General features: G+C 49.0%; 9 protein-coding genes and 1 non-coding gene across 10 annotated transcripts; 4 read left to right on the forward strand and 6 right to left on the reverse strand.

Moving 5' to 3' along the window:
• Positions 1-1,152: 1,152 nt before the first annotated feature.
• EJ05DRAFT_493647 (spindle assembly checkpoint kinase) lies at positions 1,153-1,929 on the reverse strand (the record flags this gene model as incomplete). Its single annotated transcript, XM_033746134.1, has 2 exons — positions 1,153-1,178; positions 1,227-1,929. 2 exons carry the CDS (start codon positions 1,927-1,929, stop codon positions 1,153-1,155), a joined length of 729 nt encoding a protein of 242 aa, XP_033598890.1.
• Positions 1,930-2,650: 721 nt separating this feature from the next.
• Positions 2,651-2,734, reverse strand: EJ05DRAFT_t57. Its single transcript has one exon. It is a non-coding gene; the product is annotated as a tRNA-Arg (tRNA).
• An 861-nt stretch (positions 2,735-3,595) lies between these two features.
• On the reverse strand, positions 3,596-5,441 carry EJ05DRAFT_454458 (amino acid transporter). The gene is made up of 7 exons (XM_033742449.1): positions 5,397-5,441; positions 5,267-5,337; positions 5,189-5,212; positions 4,967-5,139; positions 4,524-4,918; positions 4,137-4,472; positions 3,596-4,079 (listed from the first exon to the last, which is right to left on the reverse strand). Exons 1-7 carry the CDS (start codon positions 5,424-5,426, stop codon positions 3,603-3,605), a joined length of 1,506 nt encoding a protein of 501 aa, XP_033598891.1. The 5' UTR covers positions 5,427-5,441; the 3' UTR covers positions 3,596-3,602.
• A 648-nt stretch (positions 5,442-6,089) lies between these two features.
• On the forward strand, positions 6,090-7,463 carry EJ05DRAFT_539405 (uncharacterized protein). Its single transcript, XM_033749513.1, has 4 exons — positions 6,090-6,531; positions 6,586-6,810; positions 6,859-7,001; positions 7,052-7,463. Exons 1-4 carry the CDS (start codon positions 6,241-6,243, stop codon positions 7,413-7,415), a joined length of 1,023 nt encoding a protein of 340 aa, XP_033598892.1. The 5' UTR covers positions 6,090-6,240; the 3' UTR covers positions 7,416-7,463.
• A 419-nt stretch (positions 7,464-7,882) lies between these two features.
• Positions 7,883-8,423, reverse strand: EJ05DRAFT_512103 (uncharacterized protein; the record flags this gene model as incomplete). The annotated part of the gene is made up of 3 exons (XM_033748304.1): positions 7,883-8,055; positions 8,128-8,313; positions 8,366-8,423. The coding sequence occupies 3 exons, from the start codon at positions 8,421-8,423 to the stop codon at positions 8,036-8,038; spliced, it is 264 nt and encodes an 87-aa protein (XP_033598893.1). The 3' UTR covers positions 7,883-8,035.
• Positions 8,424-8,996: 573 nt separating this feature from the next.
• Positions 8,997-11,370, forward strand: EJ05DRAFT_539406 (proline-specific pep; the record flags this gene model as incomplete). Its single annotated transcript, XM_033749514.1, has 6 exons — positions 8,997-9,198; positions 9,255-9,368; positions 9,422-9,634; positions 9,683-9,809; positions 10,191-10,928; positions 10,971-11,370. The coding sequence occupies 6 exons, from the start codon at positions 8,997-8,999 to the stop codon at positions 11,263-11,265; spliced, it is 1,689 nt and encodes a 562-aa protein (XP_033598894.1). The 3' UTR covers positions 11,266-11,370.
• Positions 11,371-11,950: 580 nt separating this feature from the next.
• EJ05DRAFT_466775 (MFS general substrate transporter) lies at positions 11,951-14,548 on the forward strand. The gene is made up of 4 exons (XM_033742821.1): positions 11,951-12,531; positions 12,606-12,786; positions 12,841-12,989; positions 13,040-14,548. The coding sequence occupies exons 1-4, from the start codon at positions 12,297-12,299 to the stop codon at positions 14,170-14,172; spliced, it is 1,698 nt and encodes a 565-aa protein (XP_033598895.1). The 5' UTR covers positions 11,951-12,296; the 3' UTR covers positions 14,173-14,548.
• Positions 14,216-14,549, reverse strand: EJ05DRAFT_65087 (uncharacterized protein). Its single transcript, XM_033749846.1, has one exon. The coding sequence runs from the start codon at positions 14,484-14,486 to the stop codon at positions 14,259-14,261; it is 228 nt and encodes a 75-aa protein (XP_033598896.1). The 5' UTR covers positions 14,487-14,549; the 3' UTR covers positions 14,216-14,258.
• Positions 14,550-15,671: 1,122 nt separating this feature from the next.
• On the reverse strand, positions 15,672-17,660 carry EJ05DRAFT_65114 (uncharacterized protein). Its single transcript, XM_033749848.1, has one exon. The coding sequence runs from the start codon at positions 17,384-17,386 to the stop codon at positions 15,791-15,793; it is 1,596 nt and encodes a 531-aa protein (XP_033598897.1). The 5' UTR covers positions 17,387-17,660; the 3' UTR covers positions 15,672-15,790.
• A 608-nt stretch (positions 17,661-18,268) lies between these two features.
• Positions 18,269-20,148, forward strand: EJ05DRAFT_517867 (uncharacterized protein; the record flags this gene model as incomplete). The annotated part of the gene is made up of 2 exons (XM_033748688.1): positions 18,269-19,157; positions 19,219-20,148. The coding sequence occupies exons 1-2, from the start codon at positions 18,663-18,665 to the stop codon at positions 20,146-20,148; spliced, it is 1,425 nt and encodes a 474-aa protein (XP_033598898.1). The 5' UTR covers positions 18,269-18,662.
• Between the last annotated feature and the right edge of the window lie 5 nt (positions 20,149-20,153).

Consider the following 20,153-nt stretch of genomic DNA (forward strand, 5'->3'; position numbering starts at 1 on the left):
GCCTCAGCACCAACGTTGGACCTAGGTATACCATAGACAAGTTGGACAGATTGGACGAGTGGGAGCCTTATGATAGCTCTTAAAGCGTTTATGTATCGCGAATTTGTTTGTCAATTCATAAATCTAACTTTCCACTTACTTTCTTTATCTATTTGTACTATCGCACGTGATAACATCGAAATGTGTCATTATATAACCCTCTTAGAGTGCTATTAAGGATGCCTTCTGCAGCGTCGCCACATTTTCTTGGATATTTAATGTGGCCAATACGACAGAGCTCGAGTAAGTGGACAACGCCGGCACGACGTAAGTTGGGTTAGAGATTACAGCGGACAAGTCATCGTAAGAGGGTCAACCACAACCCCTGGAAACTACCCAAGTTGCCTGGCGGGATCACGTGTGAACAGTTGCATTGCCGTCAGTAGTTGGATTGCGCTTACCAACTCGAAATAAATAGTCTCCATGCTCCCAATCTTCTCCCAACTGGGATGAGACATATCATTACTAGGGTAGTCGGCAGTACAGCGGCCGGGAGCTTAAGAAAGACTAGATGTGGAATAACGGAGACCGTTGTGCTGTGGACACTGTTGATAGTTAAATGCTGTACTTCAAGGTGTGAGTAATATACTTTCTGTTCCGATGTCAAGAAGGGCTTCTTCGACTGTTGTATATCTTTGTTTCCCCAGTCTAAGACTACGCCCTTCAAAGCATAGAACCTTCTTGGATCTGGACATTGTCTTTGAACGAATGCATCATAAATCTCATGCTCTGGAGGGCCATGATTAGGCTTTCGACCTGTCATCAACTTATGTATTACAGAGCCAAGCGCAAAGAGCTCTAGTCGAATGTACAGGCCAGACCCGAAGCGAATCATCGGGTATAGGCAAATGGTAATTCGGTCCTCGCCAAAGACATGAGCGGACAAACTATTAGGTTGGCATTGACGAGACAGCCTGGGGAATGCCCTCATTGTCCATCACTTACTCCGGTATGCCTATAACCAGAGCAGATAGAATTCAACTGAATCAATTTGTACGAAATGTAGAAGTCGTAATTCATCATTGCCGTGCCTTCAGTCAAATAGTTGCAGGTGCCAAGCATAATACCAGGATGGTCCGGGAAGGTCGCGCAGGGTGACGCCACAACGAAGGATTAATTCTTCGTCTTACTAGCTTCGACTTAGAGAGTCAGCAGTAGTTGAAATCTAATTATCAATAATAGTTCACCTTCGGTCTCGATATCGCGTAATAAACTCTCAACGCCCGAGTAACTTCTTTCCCAGCACTTTGAAATGATAGATTGACAAATATCTAAGCCGTCTAGTGGAGGAAATTCATCAAGTGAATAGGACTTCTCGATTTCATCAATCGATAGATTAGGATACGGCTTAAATCCTGTCAGGATCTCGTAGAAAGTAGACCCCAGAGCGAATATCTCGCTTTGAACACAGACGCCCTTGATGTTGGGATGTGAATAGCTTGCCTCATAGAAGCACAGGTACGGCTCTCTATCAATGACTGAGCCTGCAAAATCGGCGACTTTCGCATTGAGATCGAGGTCGAGAAAAATATTATTACAGGAGATATCGGCATGAAGAATGCCTTTAGAATGGAGAAAGCATATAGTCGACGTAACTTGTTGAATCCAGCGAAGCTTTGTGGTAAGCGGAGTGGCCTCAGCGTTCTCCATTCGATACTGTCGGATTGAACCATGGTGGGCGAACTCTAAAAGAATCCCGTTTTCCACGGGACCGAAGTACCTTAAAATGCCATGGTAGCTTCCAAGGCGTTCGTATACTTTTCTCTCACGTTCAATGAATCGGACGTCATTAGGATGAGTCCACTTCACGACAGCATCCAAACGGCCGGCATATCCGGTCATCCCAGCACCGATTATATCATCGAGCTTCAGACCACATGGATACCACATCGACACCTCTGTATGCGGCACGGCCGGTAATCGCTGTTCCTGAGCATTCGTTTAGTATTGTATCATGGGATATGGGTATACCTTACGCTCATCTCGACTCAAGAGAGCTAGTAGAGTGTGAAGATCGAAGGTGTCTTCCAAGCTATGCGAAAGCTACACCAGGCAGTTCTTAATGTAGCATGAATATTGAGTCGAAAGAAGCTATGCCACTGTGAAGAGCACTAGACCCAAACCGGCTTACGCACGGGCCCATCGAGCGCTTACCTCGCCGTGATCCGCGCTTCTATTCTGAGGGCCATGGCAACTCAAACGACCTACAGATATGATTATGAGTCCTCTCCCGTTATTGTCCGGAGTTCTATGCGCCATTTGAGTGCTCTACTATGGTCAAGGAAAAATGGAATCAATCAGATAATGCTATCACAAGGTGGTGTCTTTAGCCAGATGCGGTCTGTCTGTCGATAATTAAGGGTTCCCCCGCATTCTCGGGTCTTAGAACCTACTAGGATGTAGGCATCGTTGCATCTAGCTTGACAGCGTATTTTTTTGCCTTCTTATCACGCCTAAGACGATATATACTATAGTAATTTGCAAGCATAGTGTGCGTTACTAATAATGTTTAGCGCACGAGCCTTTGGACCCATAACTTAAAAAGTCTTCATTCACCACACGACCCTTCATGACGACCATCCTTTATTTGGAACACTGAAGAAAAACAAAAAGGCGAGCCTGGGGCTCGAACCCAGAATCTCCTGATACTCTACGAGGTCGTAGTCAGACGCATTACCAATTATGCCAACCCACCATTTGTTGAGGTGCCACTTTGAAGCTCACAAAATATTCTCTTGCAAAGATGTATATTATCTATACCACTGCGCGTTCCAATAGTCCCGGCTAACCCGACTCGGAGGGTGACGAATCATTCGCTACAGGTATTAACACAATGTCTGACGACAAACGTGTCTTTTATCCTTTATTTCTTTTATCTAAGGCAATTCTTTAATCAAATCTACTAATATGATTTACAACCCTAGACCGGAGCCATGCAGAACCCTACAGCCAACATTAAGTGTGACTCATCCACGTTCGTTGGCTTCGCTCTTCTTAAAAAATCACAAGTACTCTTTCAACAAACTAGTGTTCAAGATCCGCAATGTGAAATATATGAAGTGATTGCGAGCGCAGAGCGGCTTCTGTCACATTTGTTCCACTGGCTCGACCTCGACAAGAGAAAGAACATGCACGACTAGTACAGTCTCTCCCGGTCAGACTGTATGTTGCAGATAACAATCGGTGTACGTCAAGTGCTCGTCATGGTCAGGTCTCCAACACAACGGTCTACAAAACCTCGAATTACCGACACTTACTTCATACCAATCAAGGATACAAGGCTTCAAAAATTTTACAAGGACACCGCGTGGAAACAAACATGACTAATCTCATCTGTGGCATATACATAGTGATATCTCTGTACTCAGCAGAAGATAAGAGGCAGTTCGCATTAGCTCAAACAGCGTTCTGAAAACCGCCGATGAATAGTTGGCGAGAAGCGGCTCGAAAAGACAATGGCCACAAGTCAAAAGGTTGCAAAAGCTTGATCTTCGTTCATGGTCTCGAATCTGCTTGAACAGAGTAGTCTTGACGCAGAAATTATTCGATTCAAAAAGCGATATCTACAGGTGTACCTCAACAATCGGACCCCGATATGCTTTTTGCCCTATGGCCACATACCAGATTGCAGCAAAGAGCGATACGAATCCAAATACAAGTACGCTAAAATTCATATTCTGTGGAGTGACTGGCGTGCCTGGGGGCCAGAAAGCCCAGAACCACAACAAAGCAAGGTAACAGCATGCAAAGGCATTGTTAAGCGTCCCTATGAATCCTGGGATGCTCCAAGGACCCCATGAAAGGTTTCCTGGGCCTACGAGCGATGTGTCGGAGCTATAGGGTCTGATACCACCTGGTTGGAGGCGACGCCAGAGCAAAAGAGCAGCACTCAGGAAGTAGGAAGCGTAAAGTCCTGCGATACTGAGGTTGACAATGTTGTTAAAAGCTACGCTAGAGCCAAGGATGATGAGCGATAAGAGGACAGAGATTATGGTGGTTACAGCGATCGTGTAGATGGGAATCGACGTGCGAGGATCGAGCTGACCAGATATTAGTTCAAAGAAGTGCCTTGGACGAATGAACGTTGATATCCTTACCATAGTGAGCTGTCTCCAAAATGGTACGCCTTGGTCTCGGGCGAATGACCACAACTGGCGGGACGAGGAAGCAAGTACTCCTACAGTACTGCAGATTCCCAAAACGACAATTATGATGCCCATGACCGCAGTCCCTCCGGTAGATCCTGTGGCATTGTAGAATACATATAGAAAAGTGTATCCGTACCGAGTTGTTTCATCTAAAGCTGTCGCGAGATCGCCTAGACAAAAAAGGTAGGCAAGCATCATTGCGAAGCCCAAAATACCGTTCAGCACAATACTGATGAGAATCGCTCGCGGTACGATTACGGATGCATTCTTGATTTCTTCGGCCATCTATTCGATCAGTCAGCAGTTGATCATGTTTCACACCTAAAGATCACTTACATGGACTGCCGAATCTGCTCCAATCAAGGAGAAAACCGACGCGGGGAGTCCGACCATGAAGGAAAGCCCCTGAGTCTTCCAGCCGCCGCTGTTGACGAACGTAGTGAAGAACGAGGTATCGCCATGCGGTCCAAGGTACACCAACGGGATGAGGATACCAAGGAAACCAAAAATGTGTAGGATGAGAATGACACCCTCGAAGTGTGCAAGAGTCCTACTCGCCACAGTGTTTATAAAAACTGCAAATGCAAGAATGGCCCACAGAAACATCATGGCCTGCCAAGGCTGGGGGACATATGTAGGATGGGTCAGAGCTATCACACTTTGAAGCAGTGTTCCTATCAAATAAGCTGCTGAAGCCACTACAGCTTGCCATCCAGCGGCCGTCATCCAACCTGAACTTGTCAGTGGTCTCAATCATTGAACATCGCCCATGAACAAACCAGTAATGTAGCTTAAAAATTTGCTACAGCTTGGGGGAGATAACATTGCAACCCAATGGTACTGCCCTCCAGCAGTGGGTGCCATAGATGCCAATTCTGACAATGTTGTGAAAGTTGACAATGTGCCAAGCCAAACAATGATGTATCCCCATATCACTCCAGCAGGTCCCCCGCTAGAATTTGTTAGAGACAAGGAAGGTACAGAATCACTGCAATGCGTACTTGGCGAGGCTCGCCGTGGAGACGCTAATCCACTATCAGCTACATGTGGTATCAAGTGATTTTGCGAGCGATACATACATTAGCATTCCCTCCCACGTAATCAAGACTGTGCAAGAGAACCCCAGAATGGACATGAAGCCGAAGTTGCGCTGTGTGATATCAGCAAAGAGTCGTATATCGTCTCCAAAATCGATACCAGCTACCATACCTTCAACACTGGCTTCTTCCCGACTCTCATGAGGTCTCGCGCATCATTGCTCAAGATGCTCTCATGACCCGCATCGTCGACTGATGCGACTGACGCATTCTTAGAACGATTCTGGAGCTCCATCCTGACCGAATGTATGGCTTCGCAGAACAGGTCTTCCGTGGTAAAATCAATTGCATGAATTGAGGTCAAATGAAGAGCACTGTCGCATACTTGGGTCTGTAGATGCGAAATTAATTCCAACAGAAGCTTGGACTGAGCATTTGTCGCGTGGCGTAAGCCGCCGATACTATCCATGCGGCATGGGGGCTGGTCCACGCTATACATTAGCTTGGGCCACGCATAAATGCCTACGGGCACGCACATAGACTGCGGCCCCAGTATGGCGTGATAATCCTTGACGCTCTCTAGTCTTCGCAACCTCAAACCACATGCCAATCTCTTGAAAGATATCGTAGAATGCTGAGAGCATGTCCAGCTTTGCTAGCCAGCTTTGCTGTACTGCGGCCTGCAGCCTGCATCATTTAGACTCCCATGTAACAATGACCTGGACCCATAACATTCCTATTCGGACCTACTGTCGTCAACTAGACCATATTCGACAATTGCGAATTTTAGCCTTGAATGCTGACGCGAAATCTCAAGTTCGCATGGCATAGCACACGGCTCCTTCGATCCTGCATCTATAATGTTCTACGCTTGAAGTGGGACACTCTGACAGACAGACTGAAAGATTAGCCGCTCAGGCAGACTGTAAATACCCTAGGGACCATATTCAGTCCATGCACGTTCGTCCTTGCACGGTCCGAAATCCATCACGGCTGTCAATCTTTTGATTCTAATCATGGCGACTCTTTTGCTCCCGAGAGATAGGCCTACAGTCACCGACGACAACCTCTCCGCTGTTGTCCAAATTCTCGCTATCCTTTTTCTCTCCTTTTCAATCGTCGCAGTTGCCGTAGAGGCCACAACGAAACGTGCCATCTCCAAACGATTTGCCAACGGCGACTATGTACTCTTTGGGGCTCTTATCTTATGCATTGCTGCTACTTCTACTCTTTTGAGTCCAGCCGGTCGAAGCGTTGGTAACTCAATCGCCAATGTAGCACCAGCGACGGCGGAGAATGCTTTCAGGGCAAGAGAAACTCAACATACAAACCCCGAGAGACTACTGATTGTCTGATTGTAGGCTGTCTACGCAGGTGCCATGTTGGACGTAGTGGCTCTGGCTACGATCAAAGTTGCGATGCTATTCGCGTTCCATGGTATTACACCTGTCAAGATACATCGCTATGCCATATACGCTGCAGGACTTGTCACACTCGCGTGGGCTATCTCAGGGCTATTCGTCATTGGTTTTCAGTGCGATGGTCCTGATCGCTGGGTGCTGGGTAAGACTAGATGCATTGAACTGGTCAGTAAAGTCAATTGCGGAAAGTGGAAGATTGCTAATCTATCAAAGACTGGCACAAGAACATACATAGCAGCTGGGAACATACTAACTGACTTAGCTCTCATAGCCATTCCAACAGCAGTCATCTCGAGAGTGAAGTTGCCCCTCACAAAGCGTCTAACTTTGCTGTCAGGCTTCTGGGTGCGACTGGTGTGAGTAATCTACAACATGCAAATTGAGCACATGTCTGACTGGTCTACAGCGTAATTGGTGTCACAACCACTCAAATCGTATTTCTTCAGGAGCTCAATTATGCGGACGACAACTTGCTTCAAAACATTTGGAAAGTGGTAATTTGCAGAGAAGCTGTACAGTGCAGCAGCATTATGACTGCCTGCATCCCCTTTTTGAAGCCATTCATGGGTAGCCTGCAATCTGGCTTCCTTCGAGCAGACGATGTAAAGCGTCGAAATGCTGCTGGCATCACTTTGAATGGTAACGAGTCAGATTGGTCCTCACGATATGTAGAGATTCAAAAGCAACACACCAACTCCTCGCTCCGTCTTCAATCTTTGACCGTTCAGAGTAATCATTCGACACCTGGGACCCCTCAAAATCCTGTCTGAATCAAAAATGTCATGTTTTGCAAGAGGTTATATACCGTCAGTTCGTAGTGTACCTCATTTCTTTCGAAATCGAACAAAGTAAATCACATACAGTTGCAGCCCATATGTGACTAGAAGCTCAGGTCATACACAAGCCTAAACAATGGCTGATCCGGTCGTCGTGTCATCAAATGTAACCATAGTAGATTCCCTGCCACTGACGAAAGACTTTGGCAAATCTCCACACAAACCATCTCTCGAAGTATCCTCGTTCATTGGTCGGGAGCTCTGCACTCATGCGAGGACCAACATATTCTCTAGTATATAATATATATATGCGCGCGTGTGTGTTGACAATCATTCTAACTAGATGAGACCACGAGCCATGGATCAGACGTCCTATTCGCCCTATGAGATGCATTGTATTTGTTACCACAAGCTCATACAACCAGTTGCTCAGGTTCGAAAGTAGCTGAGCACATGATATCCTTGAACTTCACATAAGAACGTAATGAAAACAACCATTCATCTCTATTCATACTAGTGCGCCTGTATTCTGAGATGTCAAGGTACCCATGCTCCAGCATCATCTCCTAGTCTGTTGCCACCCCGGGATCGAACACGGGTGGAAAGAGGACCCCTTACTTTGATTCTACACCACCTATGTCTATAGTCAGGCGTAGAACAATACATTGATAATGTTTTGATAGTATGTGTATGAGGTGCAACATACCATCGAACAAAGGTGGTACTGGACTAGCACGCTTTCTGTCCACGCCACCGTCGAACAAAGGTGGTACGGGGCTACTACGCTTTGCGTCTACACCACCATCGAATAGAGGTGGGACTGGGCTGCCTCGCTTTGAGTCTACACCGCCATCAAACAGAGGTGGGACTGGGCTGCCACGGCTCTCAAATGCTGCACAGGCTGAGTAAAAGCACCTCAATCTTGCTTTATTGTATGGACGTACCGAGCGGAGCAGCGCATGCCATAGCTGTGAAAAGGAGGACTACAGAGTAAGCCTTCATGATGTTTGATAGGTGGTATGCTTGGTTTCGAAGAAATAGAGCTGTAGAGTATATCTTTAGGCAAGAGGTGATACTTAAATAATTCTTTCGCTTATCAAATAGTGGACGGAACGTGGTCGGACGACCTGCAATTGAGACGGAGATACACATGGAACTAGGAATATACATGCAAGGTGATTCTTGCACCGGTGACTTCCGTTCGCATAATGCAGAATCTTGATATCAGTGGCGAATGGATTTCTAGAACTCCCCAACATCGGCTAATGTGTAACCCCACGGGCCCATGGCCTTCAGTGAACAGTACAGGGTGTGACTAACGGTAGGGGTCCGTAAGAACGCCAATATGTTAGTGCGCATACATGACAATTCTCGGAGCCACGAGCTAGTAATGGTGCTTGTAGGACGGTAGACGATCCCATACCAAGTTTTTATTCTAATCTTCTTCTTAGCTAGGTAGTTGCATGCAAGATAGAGGTAAGCCGTGGAATCTCACCCTTCTTACTCTTCGCCAATATCTAGGAATATACTGTTTCTCTCACGGCTTCTTTCATCACCATTCGGACTTCTACAAGTATGGAAAGGTCAGAATTCGAACATATTCAAGATTTCAAAGACTCGCAACCTCTTCTAGAGGAGAGTGAACCTGTCAGCAGGAGCCAGAAAGCGTTCAAGCTATCATGGAACACTATTTTCACAACCCTAACAGGATTGTACATCCTGATATCGGCACCTTTCATTATCTGGCTGTTAAGGAATCGCATACCTCAAACATATTGTACGTATATCAAGGCTCTTAATATCTGGCAACCCGACTGACAAGTCCATTTATAGCCCCTGCTGCTCGTATTCTCTCTTACTCGCGCCAGCCATTATATTTCGGCGAGGAGAAGAAATACACAGGAGTCCCCGAGGACGTAGACGACGCATGGGATAACTTGCTTGCACGTAAGCTAAACACTTTCTGCGCTATATTCTTCTGGCTTACTGGTACCGATTAGCTATGAACATTCGTGCAACCAAGAAGGAACTAGAGCAGGCTCGTGCAGACTTTGGAGAAGACAATGTTCTGCTTACAGACGGCGATTATGTCTCCGTTCTGTCAGTGTATCACGAGCTACACTGCCTCAATGCTCTTCGAATGAACATCTATCACGACCACTACTATCCGAACATGACTGAAGATGAGTTCAAGTACAACATCGAACACATGAGTATGTTTTACGCTCGGCGTGTGATCTCAATTCGCTGATTCTTCTTAGCCCATTGTGTTGATACTATCAGACGCAGCCTGATGTGTAAGGCAGACGTAGCCCTGTATTCGGCCTACTGGATCGGTGATCAATATACGTTTCCCAGCAAGGAGCTCCAGTCGAACTCCGACACGGTGTGTGTCGATTGGAATTCGATCGATGCCTGGTCAAGGAAACGGCTCCTACCCCGGAACAAGTACAAGGTAAAAGCAGGCCCGTTCGAGGGAAAGGCCACGAATAAGGACCATGAGCACCCCCATGAACACCCCCATGAACACCCCCATGACCAACAGACTTGAGTGATGATCGTCGTGCAGCAGGATGGGTGTTTATCCTGGTTTTAAGCTGGTGGGGCTACATTGGTGTACATGCGGCGTAGAACACCTAGCGTGCCGGTTTAGCCCGAGATGTGCGCAACTAACACTATCTGTGTCAAATCGAAATGATATGCAGGGACATTTGTAATCCCGGATATCGTAACATGTATGGTGACCCGGGTGCACTGTTGGTGGCGCAGTGGTTATATCATAACTTTGCTCCAAAGCTCAGCAAGTCTGAACATACACCTACGACGCCCTAGCACCATGATGGTATCCAACACAGAAGGCATCGCCTCCTTTGCTGTTCCCGGGCTTGACAAACCCTGCGAGACCTGGTACAAGGTGGTTGGAGATCTCGCGTCCCCTAAGACTCCTTTGATAATTCTGCACGGTGGTCCCGGGGCTTGCCACGACTATCTCCTTCCTCTCTCAGATATTGCATCCCACTTTCCATTGGTCTTCTATGACCAAATAGGCAATGGCAAGTCAACTCACTTGCCTTCCAAAGCCGGCGACGAAGCATTCTGGTCTGTTGACCTCTTCCGCGCGGAGTTGGACAATCTACTCGAGCACTTGGGCATCTCGGACCGCACAATAGATGTCTATGGCCATTCGTGGGGTGGAATGCTTGCGGTGGAATGGGCTGCCAAGTCTCCTTCGGCTGTAAGACTGCGCCGTCTGGTGATATCCAACAGCTTGGCCAGTATGACAGGATGGAGACAAGGGATGTCCCATCTGCGCAGTCAAATGCCGGCTGACCTACAGGCAGTGCTCGACCGCGGCGAACAGGAGGAGAATTTCGAGACTCCCGAGTATGAGGCTGCCATGGATGTCTTTTACCAGCGACACTTCAGTCTGGCGCGACCATGGCCGTGCAAGGAAGTCAGTGTAGCGCTGGAGTGGTTTGGCAAGGATATGACCACCTACGGTACAATGTAAGCAGGTCACTGCTCCAGGTCTTACTACGCACTGTTCAGACACCGCCCTGCTCAACATGCTAATCGTGAGACATTCAGGTACGGTCCGAGCGAGCTATACATCTCTGGCTCCCTCCGCGACTGGACGTCGGTTGCGTTCCTGCCGGACATCAAAGCTCCAACCCTGCTGATCAATGGAGCGCAAGATGAGGCCCAAGATGTAGCCATGCAGCCATTCTTCGACCTGATTCCCAAGGTCAAGTGGGTCAAGCTGGACAATGCAGCTCACTTCTCGCATGTGGACCAGAGAGACCGTTATATGCAGGAGCTAGTTCAATTCCTTGATGTACAGTGAAACCAGCCCGTGCGCACGCTTAGAAGGAAGGTCTGTCAGGAGAACGAGACTGGATGTTAGGAAGTTCCGTGATGACACTAAAAAAACCACTTCCTCATCTTAGACTAGTCCCGATTGTTGTTAATACTGGTGAATCATCTTGCACTGAACTGGGTAGACGTTACTCGGCATGGCACTGGCATCAGCAGCCAAGTTGTAAACCATGCACATAATACAGGTCTGATGGGTTCTGGCTTCATTGGCGTTAGGGGAGGTCCGAGCGACGAATGCTTAACAGACGCCATGTCATTGTCAAAACACAGACTGTGGGGAACTTGCACAAGCCTGACGGTCCGTTTTGGCGTCGCGCGGCCCGTTAGTCTGCAGGGATCACGGAGCGCGCGAGTTGTGCCCATTGCAGATGTGCCGCAGACCTGATGCGGACACGCGCGCACGTGGGGGTCTCAGCGGCGGATAATAGGTACTGAAGTCTGCATGTTGGTAGTTTTTTTTCTTTTCCTCTAGACACTTTTGATGTAAGCCCAGAATCCTATTTCCTCATTTGTAGTATTCGCTTGGTGGCAATAGCGACTAAATAGTTCAAACCAACACGCTCGCTTAATACTCTCAGCCTTTGACAGTAAAGGCCAACCAGGAGAGGCTTATGATGCATGATATCACATTGATAGCTTAGTTGAACCAACATCCGCCACTTGTACATGATGGCACCCCATCCAGCAAACACAATGCCCAGACAACCTGCAGAACACATTGATGGCAAGCCTATACTCTCCTACCCAATTCGTCCAGGCGGCAAAGCGCCGTCCGCTAGATCATGCCGAAAACCCACAAACCGATTTCCAAGCATCATTACACCATAGGCGCTGGACCAAGTCGGAGCGTGGCACAGGACTAGACGGGAAGGACCCCCACCAACTTCCTCACGAAGGATTTATTGACGTACCTATTGTGCTGCTGTCGACCTCGAAACGTAATCTGCCCCTGACATCTCGCGTGAACCACAGACAACCACTATCCATCTAGTGTCTGATATGGAACGTTCGTCAGAGAAGCCACTCGGTAGCTTGACCACGCTACGTGGTGATGTCCAGTGTCCCGGCTCAACGAACGAGTCCACGCCAGCCAGCGAGTACCCTCGTCGCGCAACCCAAGACGAGATTCGGGATCTTCCGCACGACATTGGTGCCGTGCCTATCACAGCCTGGCTTCTGTGTTTTACGAGTGCGGCTTCACGTTTGGCGTGGTATGGAGTAACAGTGCCGTGGCGTAAGTCTGCCCGACAATATTCCAATGATCGATACAGATATATGAGTCTGTGACTGAGAAAACTCATTCCATAGAGAATTACCTCCAAAATGCGCGAGGAGATGAGCTGGTACCCGGAGCTTTGGGCCTGGGGCAAGCAAAGTCGACTATAATCCAGAACACATTTCTGTTCTTCCAGTATCTGACACCACTGCCGTTTGCTATCTTGAGTGATGCGTTCCTGGGCAGATATAGAGTAATGGTCATCAGCTTAGGGTGTGTTGAGACCAGATAATAAGAACTGGAGATGGGAGACTGACCGAGTTCCAGGCTATTGCTTGGTGGCTATACAGTCATGTTTGCGACGTCCCTTCCAGATGCGCTCGAGGCAGGAGCAGGAGTTGGCGGTCTTGTGGCGACGATGTTGTTGATCGGGCTTGGACAGGGTGGTCTATCAGCCGTGATGTACCCTTTTATCGGTTAGCATAATCCAAGTTTTCTTCGTCGATTGCCAACTAACAGTTCACAGGCGACCAAGTCCCGGAAGAGAAACCTATGGTAACTCTGAAGAAGGGAAGACTAGTTGTGATCGATCGGAAGACAACTATCCAATACGTGTTCAACGTGTATTACTGGATGGTTAACATCACAACTCTGGCCGGCATAATACCATCTACCTTCCTAGAAAAGCACATCGACTTCTGGGCTGCATACCTGATGCCCACTTGCATTCTTGCGCTGAGCGTTGTGCCTGTCCTATTATGGAACAAGAGTCTCATGAAAACTGAGCCAAAAGGTAATGTCATGACCAAAGTATTCCATATCTTCGCCATAGCTATTCGTAACAACTTCCGGCTCTCCGCTGCATCTCCAGCACATTTCCAGCACCACGATGATGAGACAGTCCCCTGGACGGACAAATTCATCGACGAGATCCGCCGCGGCCTCAAGGCCTGCCGTGTAATCATCTGCTTCGTCATATTCTGGTTGTGCTACAATCAAGCCACGAACAATATCATCTCGCAAGCTGGACAGATGAAAACGCATGGTGTGTCGAACGACACGATCAACGCACTGAACCCCGTAGCCTGTATCATCCTAGGCCCATTGATCCAGAACGTCCTATTCCCATTCTTGCGACATCGGAAAGTTCGTTTTGGGCCGATACTGCGCATTGTGGTTGCGTTTTTGTTCACGGCGGCGGCTATTGCGTACGCGGCGGGCTTGCAGAAGCTCATCTACTCTGCTGAGCCATGTTTCGACCATCCACTGGCTTGTACAATGGAAAATGGATCAGGAAGTGCGCAACCGGGGCCAAATCAGGTGAATGTATGGCTGCAGACACCACTGTACTTCCTCCTTGGAATTGGCGAGATCTTGGGTCTTGTCTCACTGAGCGAGTATGCGTACGCAGAGGCACCGACCGATATGAAAGCGTTGGTTCAGGCTTTCCAACAGCTCACTGCAGCAATAGGTGCGGCTCTGGGCATAGCACTGGGTCCGGTCTCGAAAGATCCATGGTTGGTGGTCATGTATGCGTGTCTTGCTGGAGTTATGGGATTATGCGGCGGTCTTTTTTGGCTTGTGTTTAGAAGACTCGACGATGACTGGGAGAATGAGGACGATGGATCTCCTGAAAATGCGGAGAGAACAGAGTCATAGCCGGCGAACATAGAGAGTTGTGAGGAAACAGCGACCTAAATACGTGTTGCAATATTGAAAGAGAGCTTGTGATATGAAAAGCAAGATCAGCTACAAAATAAATGATATATCCCTCCAGATCCCTCCAGAAGGAGACATGAAACTGGCACAGCATGGGAAAATACAATCGAGTCCAGTCGACAGAAATTTATAAGCGAAGAGCAAGCAGAAGTGGCATTCCCTATGCCGCGATCAAACCTAGACTCGAATGCTTGAAGATAATGCGTTGCAACACCATACCAAGATAACGCACGCGCATATCGACAGAATCTCATATCCCTCCTGGACGCAACCCCAGAACCATAAATCTCACAAAGCAAACATCGCAAATATCCTCAAGTAACAAAGAGATATTTTAGAGAATGAACCGCGGAAAAAATGGCGCAAGCGGCGTAGAATTAGGCTTCAACGCCAAAACCGGACCAGCGAGTCATGCTAATTAATTAAACCGGGGGGGGTCTGGTATCTCCGGCTGATGAAACACGACAAAAAGACACCACCACAATAGCACGATACCGACGAAGGAAAACCCTCTACAAGCAAACACAGCAAATATCCGATAAACTGCCATCCTCGTTCACTTCGCCTGTTTCACGACATAATAATCACGGCTATCATCTCCTGGACCTACCTTACCTACGACCCTTACCAACCACATCCCACATCCGAGCGCCCCAAGCCACCCCGGACGGCCAAGCATATTCCTCCCGGGCTGCCCTATTCCAACCTCAACCTTCAATCTATTACACTTTCCCATTCATCTCAACACTATATTCTCGCCAATAAACTTATATAAATCATGTGAAGCACGCCCGCACCCGTCAACATACCACAGCTCGCAGCATGCTCCGTCCAAGCCAATACACCTCCCCCCTTCTTCAAGCCCGCACAACCCCAAGCCCCATTCAATCTATCCATCCCGGCAAACCCCACATCCGACCATCACCGCCAAAATACCCCGGCTCCCAGCACCCGCGCACGTTCCACCTCAACCCCAGTCTCCCAATATCACATTTATCACATCAACTAGTCCTTTTAGTCGTACGTACCCTGTGATCGACGACTACTGACAAGCGGATGGGATTGGGGGTCTCGGTCTTACTAGATTAGCAAACCGCAACCCAATCTCCCCTCCCCCGCAATTTTTGTTTTGCGGAGACAGCCGGGTTAGACTGTGCCTGTGTCTGTGTCTGTGTCTGTGTCTGTGTCTGTCGCTGGGCGGACGGAGACAGCCGGGTACAGTATAGGGCATGTCTTGTCAGGGTTTATTGTGGGGCTTTTTTAGGGTTCGTTTATTGGGAGGTTGTGCTAATGTGTGTGCGTATATGTGTGTATGTTTGAGAGCGAGAGAGAGAGAGAGAGAGTGTGTGTGTTTAGGTAGCTTAGGATGGAACAGAAGATGAATTGAAAAGTCGGAGAGAGAGACAAATTGCATTCACCAACGCGTAATTACGGATACAGAAACCCAAGAGCCCAGTCCCCAAGCGGCTCCATCATACGTACACAAACAGCAGCACGTAGACATCCAACGCCAAAAGGTGAATATCCCAAATTCAAAACCTGGTATTCATCCCAACTCCTACAATCTAGCCTTTACACTCATGCCTAACGTGTTAAAGGCACCGACAACATCATGTCTCAAAAACACATTGTCACAGGCAGCCTGGAAGACACCGTCCGCCAGCAACCTCTGCAATACAACTTCCTCGGCGCTAACACAAACATCCAAGTCCCCGTTTGGTTGTCGTGGGAAGATGATGACCTCGCCTCGGGGTGTCTCGCGCTCGATATACGGCTCGCGCAGCGCAACCGGGCGACCGAGCTCGCCGCCCCAGTCCGCAGCTAAGCCGTCTGCGAACATGGCGTGGTCGGTGACAAGCATGTCTATCGGTCCCTTTGGCACGAGGCCAGGGCAGAAAGGTGTTTGGAGCGAGAGGGCGAGGAGGCGCATGTATTCAGCCTCGTTGAATTGGGTGCCGAACGCACGGAGACTTCCTGCCACATTCGCTATGTTCTGCATGTTTTCTTGTGAGGTATTTGTAGGCGGGAGAAGCTTGTCCTCGTCGAGCGTGCAACGCACCAGGTCAACACAGGCGCCGAGGAAGTTTGGAGGAAGAGGTGGGTTGAGACGACCGCGTACGTTGAGTGCGGTGACAATTTGCGCGGAACGAGGGATTGGTGAGCGTGTGGAAGTGCCGCGCTTGGCGAGGTAGAAGCGTTGCCAGACGAAAGCGGTGACAATGTCGAATGTGCTCAGTCGGGCACCTTTAGGGGCTTTTGCCTTGACAACCTCCTTGAGTGCGTTGACCTGCGCAGGCGTGAAGCGCCAGATTCCAGATGTTGGAGTCATGAGCTGAGTGGCTTGCTCGGCAGGTACATTTGGAGGTAGAACAGCCTTGACGAATATGGAGTCGATATCGGCAAGAAGCTTCTCAGGGTCTGTTGGGTCGAGAAACATGTACGCGCCTAGAGACTTGCTTGCTTCTTTGAGCTCTTCAGGCTCGAGCATGCGCTCGACTTTGGGAATCAGGCGGTCGCGATTTGGGAGTCTGTATTGTCTAGGCAAGGGGAGAGCGCGTCCCTTTGCGTTCGTTATTTCCTTCGTATGGTGCGCCCATCGCAACATAATTTCTCTGCCTTGCGCAAGGTCGGTGATGAGATGTGATAGAGAGGCCACCCAGACGATACCGCCCCTGACATGGGTGATTTTTGCTACGAAGGTCGCTTCGCCATCCTCGTGGCATGGGAAAGGGTCAGGCCGGAGCTCCCTTAGGCCATCGCGATCGCCATCAGCAAATGGAAACCCGCGAGCTTCGAGCTCGGCAAACGAGGGAAAGCTGTAGTCTTTGCTTGCATCGCTGAAATGGAAGGCCACGCCTGCATAGGGAGCTGGTTGCAATTCGACGCTGAAGGCTCCACGCTCGTCCGTCCGTAATACACCACCGATTATAGGCTGCTCGTAGATTGTGCGTCTGAGCCCATCTCGCATATCTGCGTAAATTTGGTCGACATCGGCGCCCTGCCTAATGGGAAAGAAAAAGGAGACACTGTGATGAACTCGGGCGCACAGGTTTTCGACCGCGCTGCATCGCACATGGAAAGGCTGCACGTGTGCAACAGGCTGCACGAATGTAGTACCAGTACTGATCACCCGTGGCTGTGTTTCGGTCTGCATGGTTTCAATTGTTCAATGTTCCTAGCAAACGCTGGTAATTCTGAGGGGAATCAGGCACTCGTGCAAGATAAAGAGGCCATATTTGAGCTTCGTGCATGACAATTTTCGAGAGGTAATAAGCCTTCATTCATTCGACCGCTCAACCCCTGGATTAAAGTTCTGTCCTACACAGGCAAAGCCTGTGTTGATCCGGTGTGCATGAAGCCCACATGTCACGATGCATGTGAGAAAATCACAGAATCGCCGAGCTAGGCCGGAATACTGCGTGCTCGAGCTGCGCTTGTCAATGATCAGCACAACCATGTGGAGATACCCCAGATTTTGAATTGTGGGGCCCCACGAAAAAGGTGCTCCTTCTTCCTGTCATCACATCTTATTCACACGTCGCTGCCAGGGTTCCGCGGTTACTTAAGGATAAGTTTGCTGTGCTATATTCATTGTAGCGACATCATCACACTGTTTTTCTACCAGCATAACGCTGGGAAGGAATCCTTCTCCCTCGAGGCTGCATCCGCGCTGTCTCTACGCCTCTTACGCTATTCGCGCCATGCGGGTACATCGCCATCCTGCCGAAGTGCGAGCAACGATTCCTTCACATGTCTTCTGCTTCTCATATGGGGAACAAAGACAGCGAGAGTGTGTCCTGCAGATCTCCCGAATCAGGTTCGTATTCTTTGTTAGCCTTAGCCGCCGTTTTCAACTTCTGCGCTAGGGAGCAGACCCTAGCGCAGATGAAGCAAGTGACTAGCCTCTCGGATTAGACCAGTTTGTCGTATCTTCGTTTCACCCGACCGAAGCTAGGCTCTTGCAGCGTCCCGAACGTACGGTCGCAAGCTTTTGAGCGCGTCCCGTGATCGAGTCTTGGCCCAGTCTTCTCCAAGCTGGCTCCTATTGGTTGCCCATCTCTCTTCGGCCGTTGGGGACTGGAAAACTGCACGTTGCGGCCTCCGAGGCTTCGTGTCGGAATGGCCACATAGCTGCAGTCAAACAAAGCACATGGGTGCACCCTTTCATCTCAATCTAATTGGCTGGCCTGTATTCCAGTTCCTGAGTCTAGGCAGGTTCGTGGCACCGTGTATAATCGACTAATAATGATTCCACTAGCACGCATTGAAAGTGCTGCCGATCATAAGAAACAACGCCGCCGGCGAAGCGCTGTTCATTGAATAAACTCGAATCGTGTTCTCCATAGCGTATCAAGATAAGAGTAAGCTTTCTCGTGCTGTCAGAAAACGGTCCACTTTTCGTTGTACCTTGCTCTTGCTCATGCTCAAACATGGATTCAGTCACCACCATCGTCAAACCGGCGCCCTCTTGGGTTGGTCGCATTGTTGACCTGGGTCCTATCGATCAGATCGCACCCCGTTGCTACATGACAGATTTCTACTGCTTTCGATTGGCTCCTGGTGTAGAGCCTGCAGCTGTCGCTGAACGATTCCAAAAGACGATCTTTTCCGCCGTGCAGGAGATCCCTCAGCTCGCCGTGACCGTAGTACCGCGTAACAACAGTCGGGAAGAACTTGAACTACGATGGCTCGAAACGACCGGAGCTTATCTCGTCTTCAAAGATTACACGTCGCCGTTGTTGAAAGACCAGTGGCCACACGGCACATTCGACGACTTAGCGAAAGACCACTTTCCATATTCGAAATTGGAGAGATCGACTCTTATGGATGGATTAACGCGCATCAATGAGCAGGGTCTACTGCCCGGGCTGATGCTGCAGGTGAATGTAATACCCGGCGGTGTGCTCTTCGTGCATTCGCTTCATGTAAGTGCTTGATCCAGGTCTCAAGATTGACTGAACGTTTCCTCTGACGCGCGATCGTTAGCATACGGTTTGTGATGGTATGGGTCATTACATGACTAACACTGTCCTCGCCAAGTACTGTAGAGATACTCCAGATATGGAATCTGTTGTTCTCCCAATCGACTTCTCGGATCGTGCAAGTATCATCACCCCCGATCCCGCAGCTTCACTGCAAGACTTGCCAGACTGGAAGTTGGTGCCACCTGGTGAAGAGTTCCTCAATCCAACACACTATGAAGTTGCCGCTTTGCCGAAGCTTCGCTGTGCAATCTATTACATCTCAGAGGATCGTATCGCTAAGCTCCGTGCCACAATGTCTGTGGGTGGCCGCAAGCCTTCCGTCATTGAGAGCGTCGGCGCAGCGTTGTGGATGCATGTTGTACGTGCTCGCAACATAGACGCCAAGAAATATCCAGAAGCTAAGCTGTCACTGACGGTGAACTCTCGCACACGAATGAGCGAACCAGCCATCTCTCCAACTTTCTGGGGAAATCTGTGCGAGCCTAATGCGGTGGCACGTATGCACACAGCTGCATTTTCAGAATCAGACACCCAGTTCCTGCCCACTGCCGCCCAGAGAATCCGTGGCGCAATTGCTGCTGTCGATGCACCGGCTGTTCGACGTCTGGTTGGGCTACTTTCCCAACTCCCTAAAGCCACATCGCTGACGTGGAATGTCGACCGATGGCCGGGACCGGACATGCTGATTGTATGTCTGAATTCTCTGCCACTGAACGACCTGGATTTCGGATCTATGCTTGGGAACCATAGCGAGGCTGTACGTGTTCAAATTGGAGACATTGAAGGTAGACCTGACGGGCGGTGTATCGTGTTCCCCTCGAGAAAATGTGATGGAAAGGGCCTAGAAGTCATGTTGCAGTACGATGTAGATACCCTGGGAAGACTAGAAAAGGATCGCAGTTGGGGAGAGTTGTTTGAGAGAAGGAATTGATGGAG

This window comes from Pseudovirgaria hyperparasitica (assembly GCF_010093815.1).
Source record: "Pseudovirgaria hyperparasitica strain CBS 121739 unplaced genomic scaffold EJ05scaffold_11, whole genome shotgun sequence".
Taxonomy (NCBI): domain Eukaryota; kingdom Fungi; phylum Ascomycota; class Dothideomycetes; order Acrospermales; family Acrospermaceae; genus Pseudovirgaria; species Pseudovirgaria hyperparasitica.